General features: G+C 47.4%; 1 protein-coding gene across 2 annotated transcripts in view; it reads left to right on the forward strand.

The window, feature by feature from the left end:
* SREBF2 (sterol regulatory element binding transcription factor 2) overlaps nt 1-15,034 on the forward strand; it is a 39,769-nt gene that overhangs the window by 10,857 nt on the left and 13,878 nt on the right. The window contains exons 4-11 of one of the 2 annotated variants that reach the window (XM_073327219.1): nt 3,771-3,917; nt 4,860-5,081; nt 6,443-6,557; nt 6,756-6,937; nt 7,835-8,027; nt 9,159-9,340; nt 12,581-12,854; nt 14,394-14,563. In XM_073327219.1, coding sequence (XP_073183320.1) covers nt 3,771-3,917; nt 4,860-5,081; nt 6,443-6,557; nt 6,756-6,937; nt 7,835-8,027; nt 9,159-9,340; nt 12,581-12,854; nt 14,394-14,563 — 1,485 coding nt within the window. The remainder of the gene's footprint in view (nt 1-3,770; nt 3,918-4,859; nt 5,082-6,442; nt 6,558-6,755; nt 6,938-7,834; nt 8,028-9,158; nt 9,341-12,580; nt 12,855-14,393; nt 14,564-15,034) is intronic. The other variant, XM_073327220.1, reaches the window with a different exon arrangement.

Consider the following 15,034-nt stretch of genomic DNA (forward strand, 5'->3'; position numbering starts at 1 on the left):
AAAATCCTTTTCAGAAACTGAATGCTTTTTCATTGTTCTTAAGATTCAAGGGTTTGGGTTTGTGGTCACCTATGCAAATTGGTGAGGATTTTTACCAAACCTTCCCCAGGAAGTGGGCTGCAAGGGTTGGGAAGATTTTTGGGGGAAAGATGTTTCCAAACAACGCTTTCCTAATAAATAAACCCAGATAAATGTTTGGTGGTGGCAGTGGAAGTCCAAGAGCAAAGGGTAAAATAGTTTGTACCTTGGGGAAGTTTTTACCAGCTTAGGTTAAAGTAAGCTTAGGAGGTTTTCATGCAGGTCCCCACATCTGTACCCTAGAGTTCAGAGTGGGGAAGGAACCTTGATAGAGGTAAAACCTGATTGTAATCCTCAGGCGATAGGTGAGAATAATGGAATCCTAGAAGAGACCTCGAGAGGTCATTGAGTCTAGCACCCTGCAGGACCACGTACACCTAGACCATCCCAGACAGGTGTTTGTATAACCTGTTCTTAAAAATCTCCAATGATGGGGATTCCACAGCCTCCCTTGGAAGCCTATTACAAAGCTTCATTACTAAGAAAAACTTTTTAACTATAAGGGTATCTAATGTAAATCTCCCTTGCTGCAGATTAAGCCCATTACTTCTTGTCCTACTTTCAGAGGACATGGAGAACAGTTGACCACCATCCTCTTTATAACAGCCCTTAACCTATTTGAAAGCTGTTATCAGGATCTCCTCAGTCATCTTTTCTCAAGACTAAACATGCCCAGTTTTTGAACCTTTCCTCGTAGGTCAAGTTTTCTAAGACTTTTATCATTTTTGTTGCTCTCCTCTGGACTTTGTCCACATCTTTCTTAAAGTATGGCACCCAGAGCTGGATGCAGTACTCCAGCTGAGACCTCACCACTGCCAAATAGAGCAGAACAGTTACCAAATGCTATTAGACTTTTTCACAATTGCACCACATTGTTGACTCCTCTTCCATTTGTCATCCATTATACCGTCCAGATCCTTGTCAGAAGTACGATCACTCAGCTAGTTATGCCCTATTCTGAAGTTGTGCGTTTGATTTTTCTTTCCTCAGTGTAGTAATTTGCATTTGTCTTTATTGAATTTCATCTTGTTGATTTCAAAACAATTCTCTAATTTGTCAAGGTTGTTTTGAATTCTAATCCTGTATGCCAAAAGCGCTTGCAGCCACTCCTAGCTTGGTGTCATCTGCAGATTTTTATAAGTGTACTTTCTACACCATTAAACAAGTCATTAATGAAAATATTGAGTTGTATTGGACTCAGGACTGACCCCTGTGGGACCACACTAGGTACACCTCTTTATTTTGACACCAAATGGTTGATAACTACTCTCTGAGTACAGTCTTGCAACCAATTGTGCACCCACATTAGAGTAATTTTGCCTAGTTTGCTCATGAGAATGTAACGTTGGACTGTGTCAAATGCCTTACTAAAATCAAGCTATTCCATATCTACAGCTTTCCCCTATCTCTTAGTCCAGTAACCCTGTCAAAGAAGGAAATCAGGTTGGTTTGGCATGTTCTTGACAAATGGCATGGTTCTTCACAAATTCCATGCTGGGTATACGTATAACCCATTATCCTTTAGATCAGAGGTGGGCAAACTACAGCCCATGGGCCACATCTGCCCTGCGGGACCATCCTACCTGGCCCCTGAGCTCCTGGCCCTGGAGGCTCACCCCTCCCCCTCCCTTGCAGCCTCAGCTCACTGTGCCAGTGGTGTAATGCTCTGGGCAGCGGGGCTGCGAGCTCCTGGGGCAGCGTAGCTGCAGAGTCCGGCCTGATCTGGTGCTCTGTGCTGCGCGGCTGCCTATCCTGGTGCAGCTGCGCCACCAGCCGCTGGCGCTCCAGGTAGCGTGGTAAGGAGGTGGGGGGGGGGGTTGGATAGAGGGCAGGGGAGTTCGGGGGATAGTCAGGAGCTGGGGGCGTGGATAGGGGTTGGGGCAGTCAGAGGGTGGGGAGTGGGGGCATGGGTCCCGGGGGGGGCAGTCAGGAAGGAGAGGGGGTTGGATGGGGCAGCCGGGGGGGAGGCAGGGGCTGGGGGGTCTGGGGGCGGTCAGGGGACAAAGTGGGGGGTTGGATGGGGCAGGGGTTCCTGGGGGCTTGCCAGGTATCAGTTAGGCTGACTGGTCTATAATTCCCCAAGACCTCTTAGTTCCTCTTTTTAAAGATAGGTACTGTTTGCCCTTCTCCAGTCCACTGGGATCTCACTCATGCTCCAAGAATTCTTGGAGCATATGACTGGCAACTGTTCAGAAATTGATTCAACTAGTTCCTTAAGGACCTTAGAGTGAATTTCATCAGGCCCTGCTGACTTGAATACATCTAACTTATCTAAATATTCTTGAACCTGTTCTTTCCCTATTTTGGCTTGCATTCCTTCCCCCTTGTTGTCAGTATTATGTTGAGTATCTGGTCACCATTAACTTTTTAGTGAAGACTGGAGCAAAATAAGCATTAAACTTCTCAGCTTTCTTGATGTCCCCACTTATTAGCTCTCCTTCCCTGCTAAGAAGAGGACCTACATTTTCCTTTGTCTGTCTCTTGCTCCTACTGTGTCTGAAGAACCTCTTCTTACTGCCTTTTATGTTCCTTGCTAGTGGAATTCATTCTGTGCCTTGACTGTTCTGATTTTGTCTCTATGTGCCTGTACTTTCTTTGTTGTACTCTTCCCTAGCAATTTGTCCATGTTTCCATCTTTTTTTTTTTCAGGATTCCTTTTTGATTTTTCAGGTAATTAAAGAGGTCCTGGTGGGCTGTATTGGGCTCTCTCACTATTCTTCCTATCTTTTCTTTGCATTGGGATAGTTTTCAGTTGTGACTTTAACATTCTCTCCTTGAGAAACTGCCATATCACTTGAACTCCTTTAGATTGTCTTCCCATGGGACCTTACCTACCAGTTCTGAGTTCGTTAAAATCTGCTTCTTTCAAGTCCATTGTCCTTGTTCTCCTGCGGTCATTCCTTCCTTTCCTTAGACTCATGAATCTCTCATTTCATGATCACTTTTCACCCAAATTACCTTCCACCTTTAACTCCACAATGAAACCCTCCCTGTTGATGAGAATCAAATCTAAAATGGCTGCCCCTCTTATGTCCTCCACTTTCTGAAATAAAAAGTTATCTCTAGTACGTTCCAGGAACTTACTAGAGATTTTGTGTGTTGCTGTATTACTTTAGCTACTCAGACATTTGTTGGAAAAGACCTCCACTACTATCAGGCTTGTGTTTTGGATATTTGTTTGTTCACCACCACCACCACATCCTCCTGACTTGGTGGTCTGTAATACCACCAGAACTGATGTGTTCAAGCCAGGTGGCTGCCAGAGGCTGTCTAGCCCTGTTAGGTACTGAGTGCTCCCCCCAGTAAAATCAGGTATGTTCTCAGGGGAGCCAGTTATAGGTGCAACCACTCAGAGAGGAGACTTACCCCACCCTTTTACTTTTGCATGTTAATTTCCCCATAGAAATTGACATGACTTGAAAACCAGTGGCCATCTTGTTCCTCCCTTTCCCATCTTCCAGGTTTGCGTACAGGTTGTCTCATTGTGGAGTTTGTGTTGACTTCTGACGTTTGGAGAAAGTCCTGGTGATGTGGGGTGAGGGAAATAGGGTTTACAGACCCCGGGCTTTTGCTACCTACCAACTCTTCATGCAGTCGGATAGGTCTGTTATGTGACAGGTTTGTGGTTACTGGAGATGGAGATGTATTTCCTGATGCTCACCTGCTGTGTTCCCATATTCTGTAACCCCTAGGTCCTGGTCCAGCCTCAGATCATAAAGACAGATTCTCTTGTCTTGACAACTTTGAAGGCAGATGGCAATCCAGTTATGGCTGCAGTTCATAATCCGGCCCTCACTACACTGACCACCCCTATTCAGACAACGGCACTGCAGGTACCGGTATGAACCTTTCCTCTAAGTTGTTGCCTCTCTCTTTTGTTAAGTGTTTGTTAGTGCTCTCCATGAGTGACAATGGGAGGGAGTTGGAGTGTTACCCTGGTCATGCCCAAGATGAGGAATAGCCTCTCTTCCACCAAGGCTACATATGCAGTTTGTGCATTTTTGGCAGTGTCTGCTGACCAGAGAGCAAAGACCAAGGGTAGACTCCTGTTTACCTTTTTCCTGCATTAGCTGGAGAGGAACATGACCAAATAATCTACTGCCATTTTAAAGCTCAGTGGAACAGGAGAGCACTCATAATTACAAGGTAGCAAACTTAAAATAGCTCAAAGAAACCTTAATGAACACTCTGAAACTTGCTACTACTGGATATTGTTGAGGCAAATGGCATGGTAAATTTCAAAAACAGATGTCTCTGTGAACAGCATCCTCAGTGACACTTAACTGTAATAGCGATTGCAGGAACTGTCAGGCATGCTTCATGGAACAGAAGCCTTGGGCCATACTTGTTAGCTGGTGGAATTGTGTGTTTTTTCTCTTCTCCCACAAAGGGATTCTCAAAGAGCTTTATTTCTCATTGTATGAAGGTAGCTTTGGAGATCCATTGGTTAGTACAAAGGATTCTGGGATCCAGCAGGATCCTGGGTTTGTTTTTCACATCTTCAAATGAAAGTCACTCAACACTGGTGAAAAGTCTTAGGTCAGCAATCCTGGAGAATGAAGTACTTTCTCTCCATACAAATATTGGCACGGCCGATGGCATTGCTCTACTAATGTGTCTTATCCTCGACTTGGGGAGGGGGGTGTATTTCCTTGGTCTTTGTAACCCTTTTATTTCCTGGTTCCACACTTCATTTTTCAGACTCGTTTTTCTAATGTGGCACATATATCGTGTGTAACTTGGCTGTTCCTAGTAATGCTGTTTGTTCGCTGCCTTTTTAGACCTTGGTTGGCAGCAATGGGACCATTTTGACCACGATGCCCATGATGATGGGACAGGAAAAGATGCCCATCAAACAGGTGCCTGGTGGGGTCAAGCAGCTGGAACCGCCCAAAGAAGGAGAGAGGAGGACGACCCATAACATAATTGAGAAGCGCTACCGGTCATCTATAAATGACAAGATCATTGAGCTGAAGGACCTGGTCATGGGAACAGATGCCAAGGTAAAGAGATGAAAGCTGCTGTCATTAAGCTTGTGTGGTCTGCAGCCCCCTCACCTCCAGATGTTAGATAAGAAGAATCCTGCTTGACTGCTTCGCTGGTGAGACCTTAGCTGGTGCAAGCTATTAGTAATAGTTGGTTTTAATAATAATAATTTTATTGGGATAGTAGACTGTCAAGGAAAACCCATGAATAAGAATACTACTGGCTCAGTGTTCCATGATGTTGCTGGAAACTGAGGTAACAAAACACATAACCTAACCTGTCTTGGAGGTTAAGGATCCCCTGGGCCCTTTGTAAGAGTTAGCTGTGTTAAATAACTCTCTGGCCAAATTCCAACCTGGCTAACTACATTGTTACACCTTTCCCCAGTAGTTTCAATAGGTTATTCTTTGCTTCCTTTCTTAATGTACTGTGCTATTAAGTAGCTTCCTGGAAGTGGCTGCGTTTCCCTGATGGGTAGATGAATCCTATAAACTGTCTCAAAAGAGCTTTGGACTGAAATTTGTAGCAATATAAAACAATTTTTTTACATGGAACTGGGCAATTTGATTCCTTGTTGCTTTGGTTTGTGAGAACTACTATTGGTTCAAATGCAAAATGTGCACTGTGAAAGGCTTTGCCACCATTCAAGACCTGAGTTCATGGTCGTGCCCTTTCATTCGCACTATTTGCTGACATCACTCTTGCAGATCAGGGAGCTGCAATTCTTAACATTGCTTCTGGTGTTAGTGAGGTCATCAGCTATTGCCTGGGGAAATGGGAAACTTGAGTTTTGAAAATCCAGGTGATACACTGTGCTTCCATAGCTGTTTGTGTCTGAGCAGCTCCATGTGCTTTACAAGCTAAACCTAGCAGTGTCCCCTAAGGGGTAAGATATTTTCACTCTGCAGATGAAGGTGGGTTAGGAAGTCTGAGGCATGTAGAAGTTATGGGACTGGCTCAGGATCTCCTAGTGAGCCAATGGAAGAGTGAGAAATGGTCCTAGCGTTAACCCATAAGAGCATGCTCCTCCTAAAAAGAGCCCCTTTACTTTCTAGCTATGCACTTGTATCTTTTGTGGTTAAGGCTGGACTTGAATTCTGTTACTCTGGGGTTCTTAAACTGTTTTTAATGTTTGTTTCCAATAAATGTTAGTTCACCCATATGGTTCCCAGACACAGTAACTCCTGCTCTAGTTAGCAAGCCATTCTGCATCTTTCGAAGTGTAATCTTTCCTGACCTCAGCGCTGACATTTTCAGTGACTGTGTTGGTGTTACTGGATGGTCATTTTTCGACTCTCTCTGTATATCACATGGCGAAGAGGGTGGCACTGCTTAGGGCTCTTATAAACTGCTTTCTGTACGTGTTGCTTCCATGCAGATGCACAAATCTGGAGTACTGAGGAAGGCCATTGATTACATTAAATACCTACAGCAGGTCAACCATAAGCTGAGACAGGAGAACATGGTTCTGAAGCTGGCTAACCAGAAAAACAGTAAGTTGTCAGTCAGGCAGGAGCGGGCCAGGAAGCAGGAGCATGTGCTTCCTCCTGCCCATTTGCACCAATGATGAAAGATTGCATGTGAAATCAGATCAGTGTTGGCCCCTATCTCTGTGGCCAGCTGAGCAGAGTGGGCATGGCACAAGGCGTGGTCGAGAGGTGTGTAGTAAGTGGAATCTCTGATCTTTGCAGAGCTGCTGAAGGGCATTGACCTGAGCAGTCTCGTGGACAACGATGTGGACCTGAAGATGGATGACTTCAACCAAAATGTTCTCTTGATGTCTCCCCCGGCCTCTGACTCGGGGTCTCAGGAGGGCTTCTCCCCCTATTCCATTGACTCTGAGCCGGGAAGCCCGCTCCTGGATGATGCAAAGGTAATGGTAGTTAACAGGAGAGCAAGGCAGCTAGCCTCTCCAAGGGTACGTCATGGCCAGGACTTTAGATCCTTGAGAGTCTCAACAGTGCGAGCTGCTTGTCATTCAGGAGCAGCGCTGACAGAGCTCTGAAGGATAAGGCTGCAGGGAATGGAGAGGATCTGTAGGGCAAGAGATGGTGTGGGAGGAAAAGCAGATTGTTGTAAAGGGTGCAAGATACTCTCTCTGGACAAGACATGACTCTCGTCTAAAAGGACTCTACTTCAGGGGGAGAGCCATATGTTCGCTCTTGTTTGTTTGTATTACAATGGCACATACAGGTTCCAACCAAGCCAGGCTGCATCATGCTAAGCTCTGTGCAGATATATATGTAGTAAAAAACCCTGCCTCAAAGAGCTTTTAGTCTTGAAGACAAGACACATGACATAGATGAAATAGGAGATGAAGGAAGGGAGGATGGGTTAATAGTAACAGCATGTATTTACACAAACTAGCTATGTGCCTAACTTCTACAGGCAATAAGCCCATGAGTAGTTGCAATATTAACTCACCACCTGCCTAGGTATTATCCGATAAAAGGATTTTGTAGGCATCACAACCAAGATGAGTCTTATGCAGGATCTGCAGGAGGGCAAGGTGGCTGCATGTGACTTTGATGGAAGCTTAGTGCTGGCCTAAAATAAGGAATCAAAGAAACTGAAATGATGGGGGCCCCTCTTACTGAGCCAGGAAAGGCTGCCCCAGAGTTCTTGGTGACATTAGTCAAATATGTTGAAACTCATGTTCTCCCCCACATGCACATGTGTACGCACACACACACACACACTTGCTGTTTTACAGTGTGTTTAAAGTTATTTCTCTTCTTGCTCTTTCTCTCCATCCCTGCCCTTTGTAAAGGTTAAAGACGAACCCGACTCTCCCCCTGTGGCTCTTGGCATGGTGGATCGCTCTCGAATACTTCTCTGTGCCCTCACATTCCTCTGCCTCTCCTTCAACCCTCTGACATCCCTCCTGGAGGGCCGAGGGATGCCCGAATCAGACAGCCCTATACACCATGGCTCTGGAAGGAATGTGCTGGCCTTCGAGTCAGGTAACCATTTGAAAACAGAACAGGAGGACTTGTGGCACCTTAGAGACTAATAGATTTATTTGAGCATGAGCTTTCGTGAGCTACAGCTCACTTCATTGGATGCATTTTCCACTGAATGCATCCGATGAAGTTAGCTGTAGCTCACGAAAGCTTATGCTCAAATAAATTTGTTAGTCTCTAAGGTGCCACAAGTCCTCCTGTTCTTTTTGCAGATACAGACTAACACGGCTGCGACTCTGAAACCTGTCATTTGAAAACAGACTTTCAGAGAGCATCAAGCCTCCTTTGTTTACCAAGTATTGTAGCAGTGAGCTAGAACCCTGGCAAAGTGGGAGGTCAGAAACCTGAATAGACTAGTGAGTGCTTTGGCATGATTAGTACTTACTAGAAAAAAACTAGGAGTGGTAAAATCAAACAGTCCAGTGAGCTACCAGAAAGTACCTATCTGTAGTCCATCACCACAAGCTACCCTGGTTGGACAGATGTCGTGGAGTTTTGAACTAGGTCACTTTTTTCTATTTCCATAAGGGTGAACTTTCTATATCTCTAGTCATTTTTCATAATTTACAAATCAAGTCATTTGTGAAAATCAATGCAGAAATCATGGCTCCTGGCACAATATTAACTTGGCTGTGCTTCCCAGACTGTTTGGTTTATGGTGTGTTTAACAGCCTACACAGATGTGTTAAATTACACTTTTAACAAGGACCAGGAACCCTGTAGGGACGTCTGCAGTTCCCTGACTATGCAGCCTTCTTGTTGCACTAGCTTACCTTTGTGCATTTAATTAATATCATACTGTGTCCCTTTCAGGCATCAAGCATCCTGGGATGCCCAGTGCTTCACTAGAGCCACTTGCGCAGTCCTCCCCTCAAGAGGAAGTTTAGTTTTTTTTAAATTAACTTTGTGAAATGAGATTTTTTTTAATGTTGCAAGCATCTGAGTCAGTGTTCAGATGGAGAGAAATCAATAACTACAGTCAGTTGAAGAAAATCAAATCTTCCCAAGATTCAGGACATGTGAAACGAAGTCACAGTGGTATGTTGATAGGGCTGGACAGATTTGTCACCTGTTGCCTGCTGAACTTGTGCTATCCAGGCTGACTTCTCTGTATTTCTCTTTTTCTGCCAGGTGCTGGCGGCTGGTTTGGCTGGATGATGCCCACTTTGCTGTTGTGGCTGGTGAATGGTGTAATTGTCCTGAGTGTGTTTATAAAGCTCCTTGTGCATGGGGAGCCGGTGACGCGGCTGCACTCCCGCTCGTCTGTAATGTTCTGGCGGCATCGCAAGCAGGCTGACCTGGATTTGGCAAGGGTAAAGCAACCCCTCACTATACAGAGCAAATCCTGCCCTTCCCCCAGTAAACCCTTTGGAGGTGCCGATGGCTGGCACTTGGGAGAATGCCAGCACTTCTAGGGTTAACCTTCCTGTGCAGTTTGAAGTGGAAAACATGGAGAGAATTGGTGCCAGATAAAGGACACCAGTCTGCGCGAAACATCAAACTACTAAATGTGTATAGCACAGACAGCAGCGCTGTAAGCCTCCGATCTACAGCCCCTGCATCTCTGCCTCACTCCTGCCTTGCAGGGCAGCCTCTGGGGGAGTGAGGGGAGTTCAGTCTTCATTCCTGCTCGTACTTGGCCAGCAAAGGGTCAGCTGCACTGCTTGGGGATTTTTAGCGTAGGCGCTTGTCTCATTAAGAACTAGACTGAATCCACCAACTTGCTGCCCACAGGCCACTGAACAGCTTTCCTGTGGTTGCACCCTCGTTGCGAAAGGCCCCCTATTTTATGACCATCACAGTTCCCCTGCCCTCCAGCCCCCCAGGAGAGCTTTCTGTACTGCTCTCTGGCACTGAAGCAATGTGCTGTCTTTGATAGTGGGGGCTCAGTGCTTCCACCTCTTTTGCCACAACTGAACCCTGCCTCTCCCCCAAGCTTCTCTGTTTCTCACAGTTGCTTTTTCAGCCTTCAGCATGTCCAGGTATTCGATCTGTGGGTTCAGATCTGTGGGCTCAGATCGTCAGCTGTTGTCAATCAGCATTGAAGTTGGTGGAGATATGCTGATTGATCCCAGCTGGTGCTAACATTGAGTACTTAGTCTGTTCAATTCGTAATGGACAGGAGTCCTCAAAAAGCCTAGGCCTTGGCTACACTACAAAGTTTTGTCAGCAAAAGCTGCCTTTTGCCGACAAAACGGGAGGGGTACATACTACAAAGCTACTTTTGGCAGCAAAACTATTCTGTTTTGCCGACAAAATAAAACCACCTCGACGAGAGGCACAAAGCCTATTGCCGCAAAGTTAAAGTGACAAAGCATCAGTGTAGACACTGCTGTTTGTTTTGTCGACGTCCACCAGTATCTCACAATGCAACCGTGACCGCGCTGCTCACTGTTTTGATCTCTGCTGCCCTGCAGGCTTGCGCCCCGCCCCTGTCAAAGCTCTGGGAAGTATCTGTCATGCTCAGCTGTCAAAGATCAAATCATTAACGTGGAATGCTGCTTTTCTGATGTGCAGCAGGAACACAGTGGCCTGCTTGTGCTGCTTTGACATTCCTCAGCACAGAGAGCTCCCAGAGCTGCTCAGGATGCCGCTCCCTGCGGGGATCACAGAACCATAAGCAGGCAAGCAGAACGGACTGCTTCAGGAGAAACTGCTGTGCCGAGTAGAGTAGAGCTGGGGGCTGATGTGGGGGGGGGGGGGGGGCGGCGGCGGGTGAGGGTGTCCCCCTCCCCCTTCCTCAGGATAGGTCGGTCAGCCTGCTCTCTCCCCTGCCCCAGACACACCACTCTCCTCTCCCTCCCCCCCCAAATACCTCAGCTGGAAAAGCAGCTGACAATCTACTAGGATCTCCCTGAACCATGGGATTGAGAAACCTGCATCATGTGAGGCTGTACCTGCCCCATGAGGCATTGCAAACCCTTCCCAAAGCATGCTGTCGCCAGTTGCACAGTGGGATAGCTACCCACAGTGCACTGCTCTGTTTCGATGCTAGAACTGCTAGTGTGGATGCACTCTGCTGACATAAGGAGCTAGTGTGGACATGCAGCAGCAATTTTAATTAAAGTGGCATAACTTTTGCTGACAAAATTTGGTGTAGACAAGTCCCTACACTGAATCATAGAATATCAGGGTTGGAAGGGACCTCAGATGGTCATCTAGTCCAACCCCCTGCTCAAAGCAGGATCAATCCCCAACTAAATCATCCCAGCCAGGGCTTTGTCAAGCCTGACCTTAAAAACCTCTAAGGAAGGAGATTCCACCACCTCCCTAGGGAACCCATTCCAGTGCTTCACCACCCTCCTAGTGAAAAAGGTTTTCCTAATATCCAACCTAAACCTCCCCCACTGCAACTTGAGACCATTACTCCTTATTCTGTCATCTGCTACCACTGAGAACAATCTACATCCATCCTCTTTGGAACCCGCTTTCAGGTAGTTGAAAGCAGCTATCAAATCCCCCCTCATTCTTCTCTTCTGCAGACTAAACAATCCCAGTTCCCTCAGCCTCTCCTCATAACTCATGTGTTCCAGTCCCCTAATAATTTTTGTTGTCCTCTGCTGGACTCTTTCCAATTTTTCCACATCCTTTTTGTAGTGTGGGGCCCAAAACTGGACACTGTACTCCAGAAGTGGCCTCACCAATGTCGAATAGAGGGGAACGTTCACATCCCTCGATCTGCTGGCAATGCCCCTACTTATACAGCCAAAAATACCACTGCCCTTCTTGGCAACAAGGGCACACTGTTGACTCATATCCAGCTTCTCGTCCGCTGTAACCCCTAGGTCCTTTTCTGCAGAACTGCTGCCGAGCCATTCGGTCCCTAGTCTGTAGCGGTGCATGGGATTTTTCCGTCCTAAGTGCAGGACTCTGAACTTGTCCTTGTTGAACCTCATCAGATTTCATCATCAGATTCAGCCCATACTACTTTAACTTGCTGGCAAGAATACTGTGGGAGACTGTGTCAAAAGCTTTGGTAAAGTCAGGGAACAACACGTTCACCGCTTTCCCCTCATCCACAGCCAGTTATCTCGTCTTAGAAGGCAATTAGATTAGTCAGCATGACTTGGCCTTGGTGAATCCACGCTGACTGTTCCTGATCACTTTCCTCTCCTCTAAGTGCTTCAGAATTGATTCCTTGAGGACCTGCTCCATGATTTTTCCAGGGACTGAGGTGAGGCTGACTGGCCTGTAGTTCCCAGGATCCTCCTCCTTCCCTTTTTTAAAGATGGGCACTACATTAGCCTTTTTCCAGTTGTCCGGGACTTCCCCCGATCGCCATGAGTTTTCACTGGCACTCAGCTGAGAGTTGTCAGATTACATGGGCCATGGAGACTTAACTCTCCTGGTTCCTGGAGGTGGAGCTTCAGGGCTTGGGAGGGGAAGGGGGTGAAAATGGGTGTGGAGGTGCATGGAAGAAGCTTGCACTGCCTCTGCTTAGATTGTACGTGTTCTGGGGGCAAATAGAGCCCTCTGGTCTCAAGGACTGTCAGTGCAGCCCCATTCACCAGCTTAAATGATCTCTGTTTAACCATTCACCATTGCGTTTGCAGGGGGATTTTGCAGCAGCTGCATCAAATCTGCAGATCTGCCTGTCAGTTCTGGGCCGAGCGCTGCCTGCGTCCCGCTTGGACTTGGCCTGCAGCTTGTCCTGGAACGTGATCCGCTACAGTCTGCAGAAGCTGGGGCTGGTTCGCTGGCTACTGAAGAGGACGTCACGGCGACAGCGAGCAAGAGAGGCTGCTGCTGGCTTTGAGGATGAGGCCAAGACCAGTGCTCGGGATGCAGCTCTGGCATATCACAAGCTCCATCAGCTCCACATCACAGGTAAGGGCAGAGGTTGAAGTGGGACTGTCTTCCCCTGACAGAGTGAGGGTGCTCGTAGCTACCCTTCTCATGGGGTCCTTGGAAGGGCTCCTTGTCCTGCTCTTCCCAAATCTGCTACTAGCTCAAAGGACAAGTTACACACAGACTGACTTGAAATGTCACAAGGGAACAATGCCATTCAGAAGAACAGCTCAGTAAGCGTCACCTTTCCTGGGGCAATAGTGTCACCTCTGGGGTGCTGTGATCTGTAAGGCACCTCCAGGGCTTTAGTTGGCATGATGGAACACTCTTATAAGGGCCTGTCTACACCACAAAATGGAAGTGTGTCGAACTGGGTGGGGGGTTAACCACGTAGTAACCCGATAGCCCTACTCAGTTGTAATTGTACCATGGATGGGCTCCAGAATGCCCCGTGGCACATTTTGCAAGGGTAAGCTCTTAGCAGGTGCCCTGGGCATATTCCAGATTGGTTATGCCAGCCTAAAATTAATGTTTTTTTCAATAAAACCTTGGGTTTCTCTGACTCTCCTCCACTGAACTGCCGGGTGGCATTACTGGATGCTGTCACACAGCTGATGTAGTCCACCTGGCAGGTTTCCGTGGTAAGTGATCCATGTACATTGGGCTTGAAAAATCAGCTTGTCCCTGGGGAGCAAGAGGCTTTCCCAGGTGGCTGCCATTAACTGCTATAGAATCCAAGCTTTCATTGAAATTATAAACATTGTTTCTAGCCCTTACGGCTGTGGAGATAATCTTCCAGACATGAACAGCAGGGACGGATGCCGTGGCGTCTGCTGAAAGACGGCTTGGAGCCATTTTGCTGCTGCTCGGAGCTTTCCCATGCAGCAGCAGATTGAGAATGGACCTGAGTCTTGTCAGTGTTCACTGCTGCTAGCGGGGACCGTGAGGGTCAAATTCACTCATGTCGTTTAAGCAGGGGAAGTGGAAGCTGGTACCAGGCTAATCACTGGAAGAACCACCTAAAATCAGAGATTGGGGGGGAGGAGTAGATTAGCAGAGACCACCACCAACACTCTCAGGCTTGCATCAGCCAATAGGTGTGGTTCGCTTCTGAAGCTCTGTTTACATGTATGTACGCACTGATGAGCTTTTGGGGATCGTTATGTGATGAGTGGAGCTTTCACCACTTCATTTGGTAGAATAGTTCACGGTCTAACAAACCACTGACGCATCCTGATGTGTAGCCTAAGCTGCCCTTTGCCAATTTTATCCCCTTAATGCTAGTTAGGCCACCTTGGACCACCCTGAGCAATTCTCCACCCTTCTTGATCATGCTGTTCAAATAGCTGTACAGTTCTGGGCCCCGAAGGAAGCTGGCTAGTCCAGTGATGACGTGTGCAGGATACACAGAGCTCTGGGTCATGATGCCTATGGCACTATAGACTTTTTCCGCCAAGATGGTCCAGTTCATGTACGGTGCAGGCTTTGAGATGCATGGTAATTGTATTAGTTGCACTCGGATCGGTTTTGCATGGTGACTGTATAGGAGAGGTGAATTCGTCTCTCTTGCCGGCACAGGTAAGCTTCCATCCAGCTCGGCCTACTCAGGTTTGCACATGGCCCTGTGCGCTGTGAATCTGGCTGAGTGTGCAGAGGAGAAGATCCCACCCAGCATGATGGCAGAAATCCACCTGACTGCTGCTGTCGGCCTGAAAACCCGCTGCGGAGGCAAGCTGGGCTTCTTGGCGGTGAGTGAGTCCCGCTGTTCTCCCCACAGAGCCTCCCAGCAGAGCTCTGAGCAGAGGAGGCCTGCGTATCTCCAGTCAGTTGCTGTTTAGCCAAAGGGGGCATAGTTAGGTGTTGGTGGTTGTGATGCTTTGGGTTCAACCCAGACCAGTGAGGGGTTGTCACCACCTGCCTTGCTGCTCTGGGTGCCTTCAATGCTATGCTGCCATGGCTCACAGCCCTGAAACAACAGCCAGCCTACAAGCATGCAGGTCACACCCTGTCTTCTACCACCCGGTTACTTTTTGCAGAGTGACCCCAACACTCTCCCAGTCCCGAATTTCCCCAAAACCGTCTCCCTGTGACAATCTACTAGGGTTCCCAGAACTGAGAGTTACTATGTTCCCCTCTCAGCCTCAGCAAGTGAGAGCTTTGCTACAGCTAAGCTGTGAGACAGCTCCCTGATGCACCAGCTTGTCTGCCTTGCCAGCAGA

This window comes from Lepidochelys kempii, chromosome 1 (assembly GCF_965140265.1).
Source record: "Lepidochelys kempii isolate rLepKem1 chromosome 1, rLepKem1.hap2, whole genome shotgun sequence".
In the NCBI taxonomy this organism is placed as follows: domain Eukaryota; kingdom Metazoa; phylum Chordata; order Testudines; family Cheloniidae; genus Lepidochelys; species Lepidochelys kempii.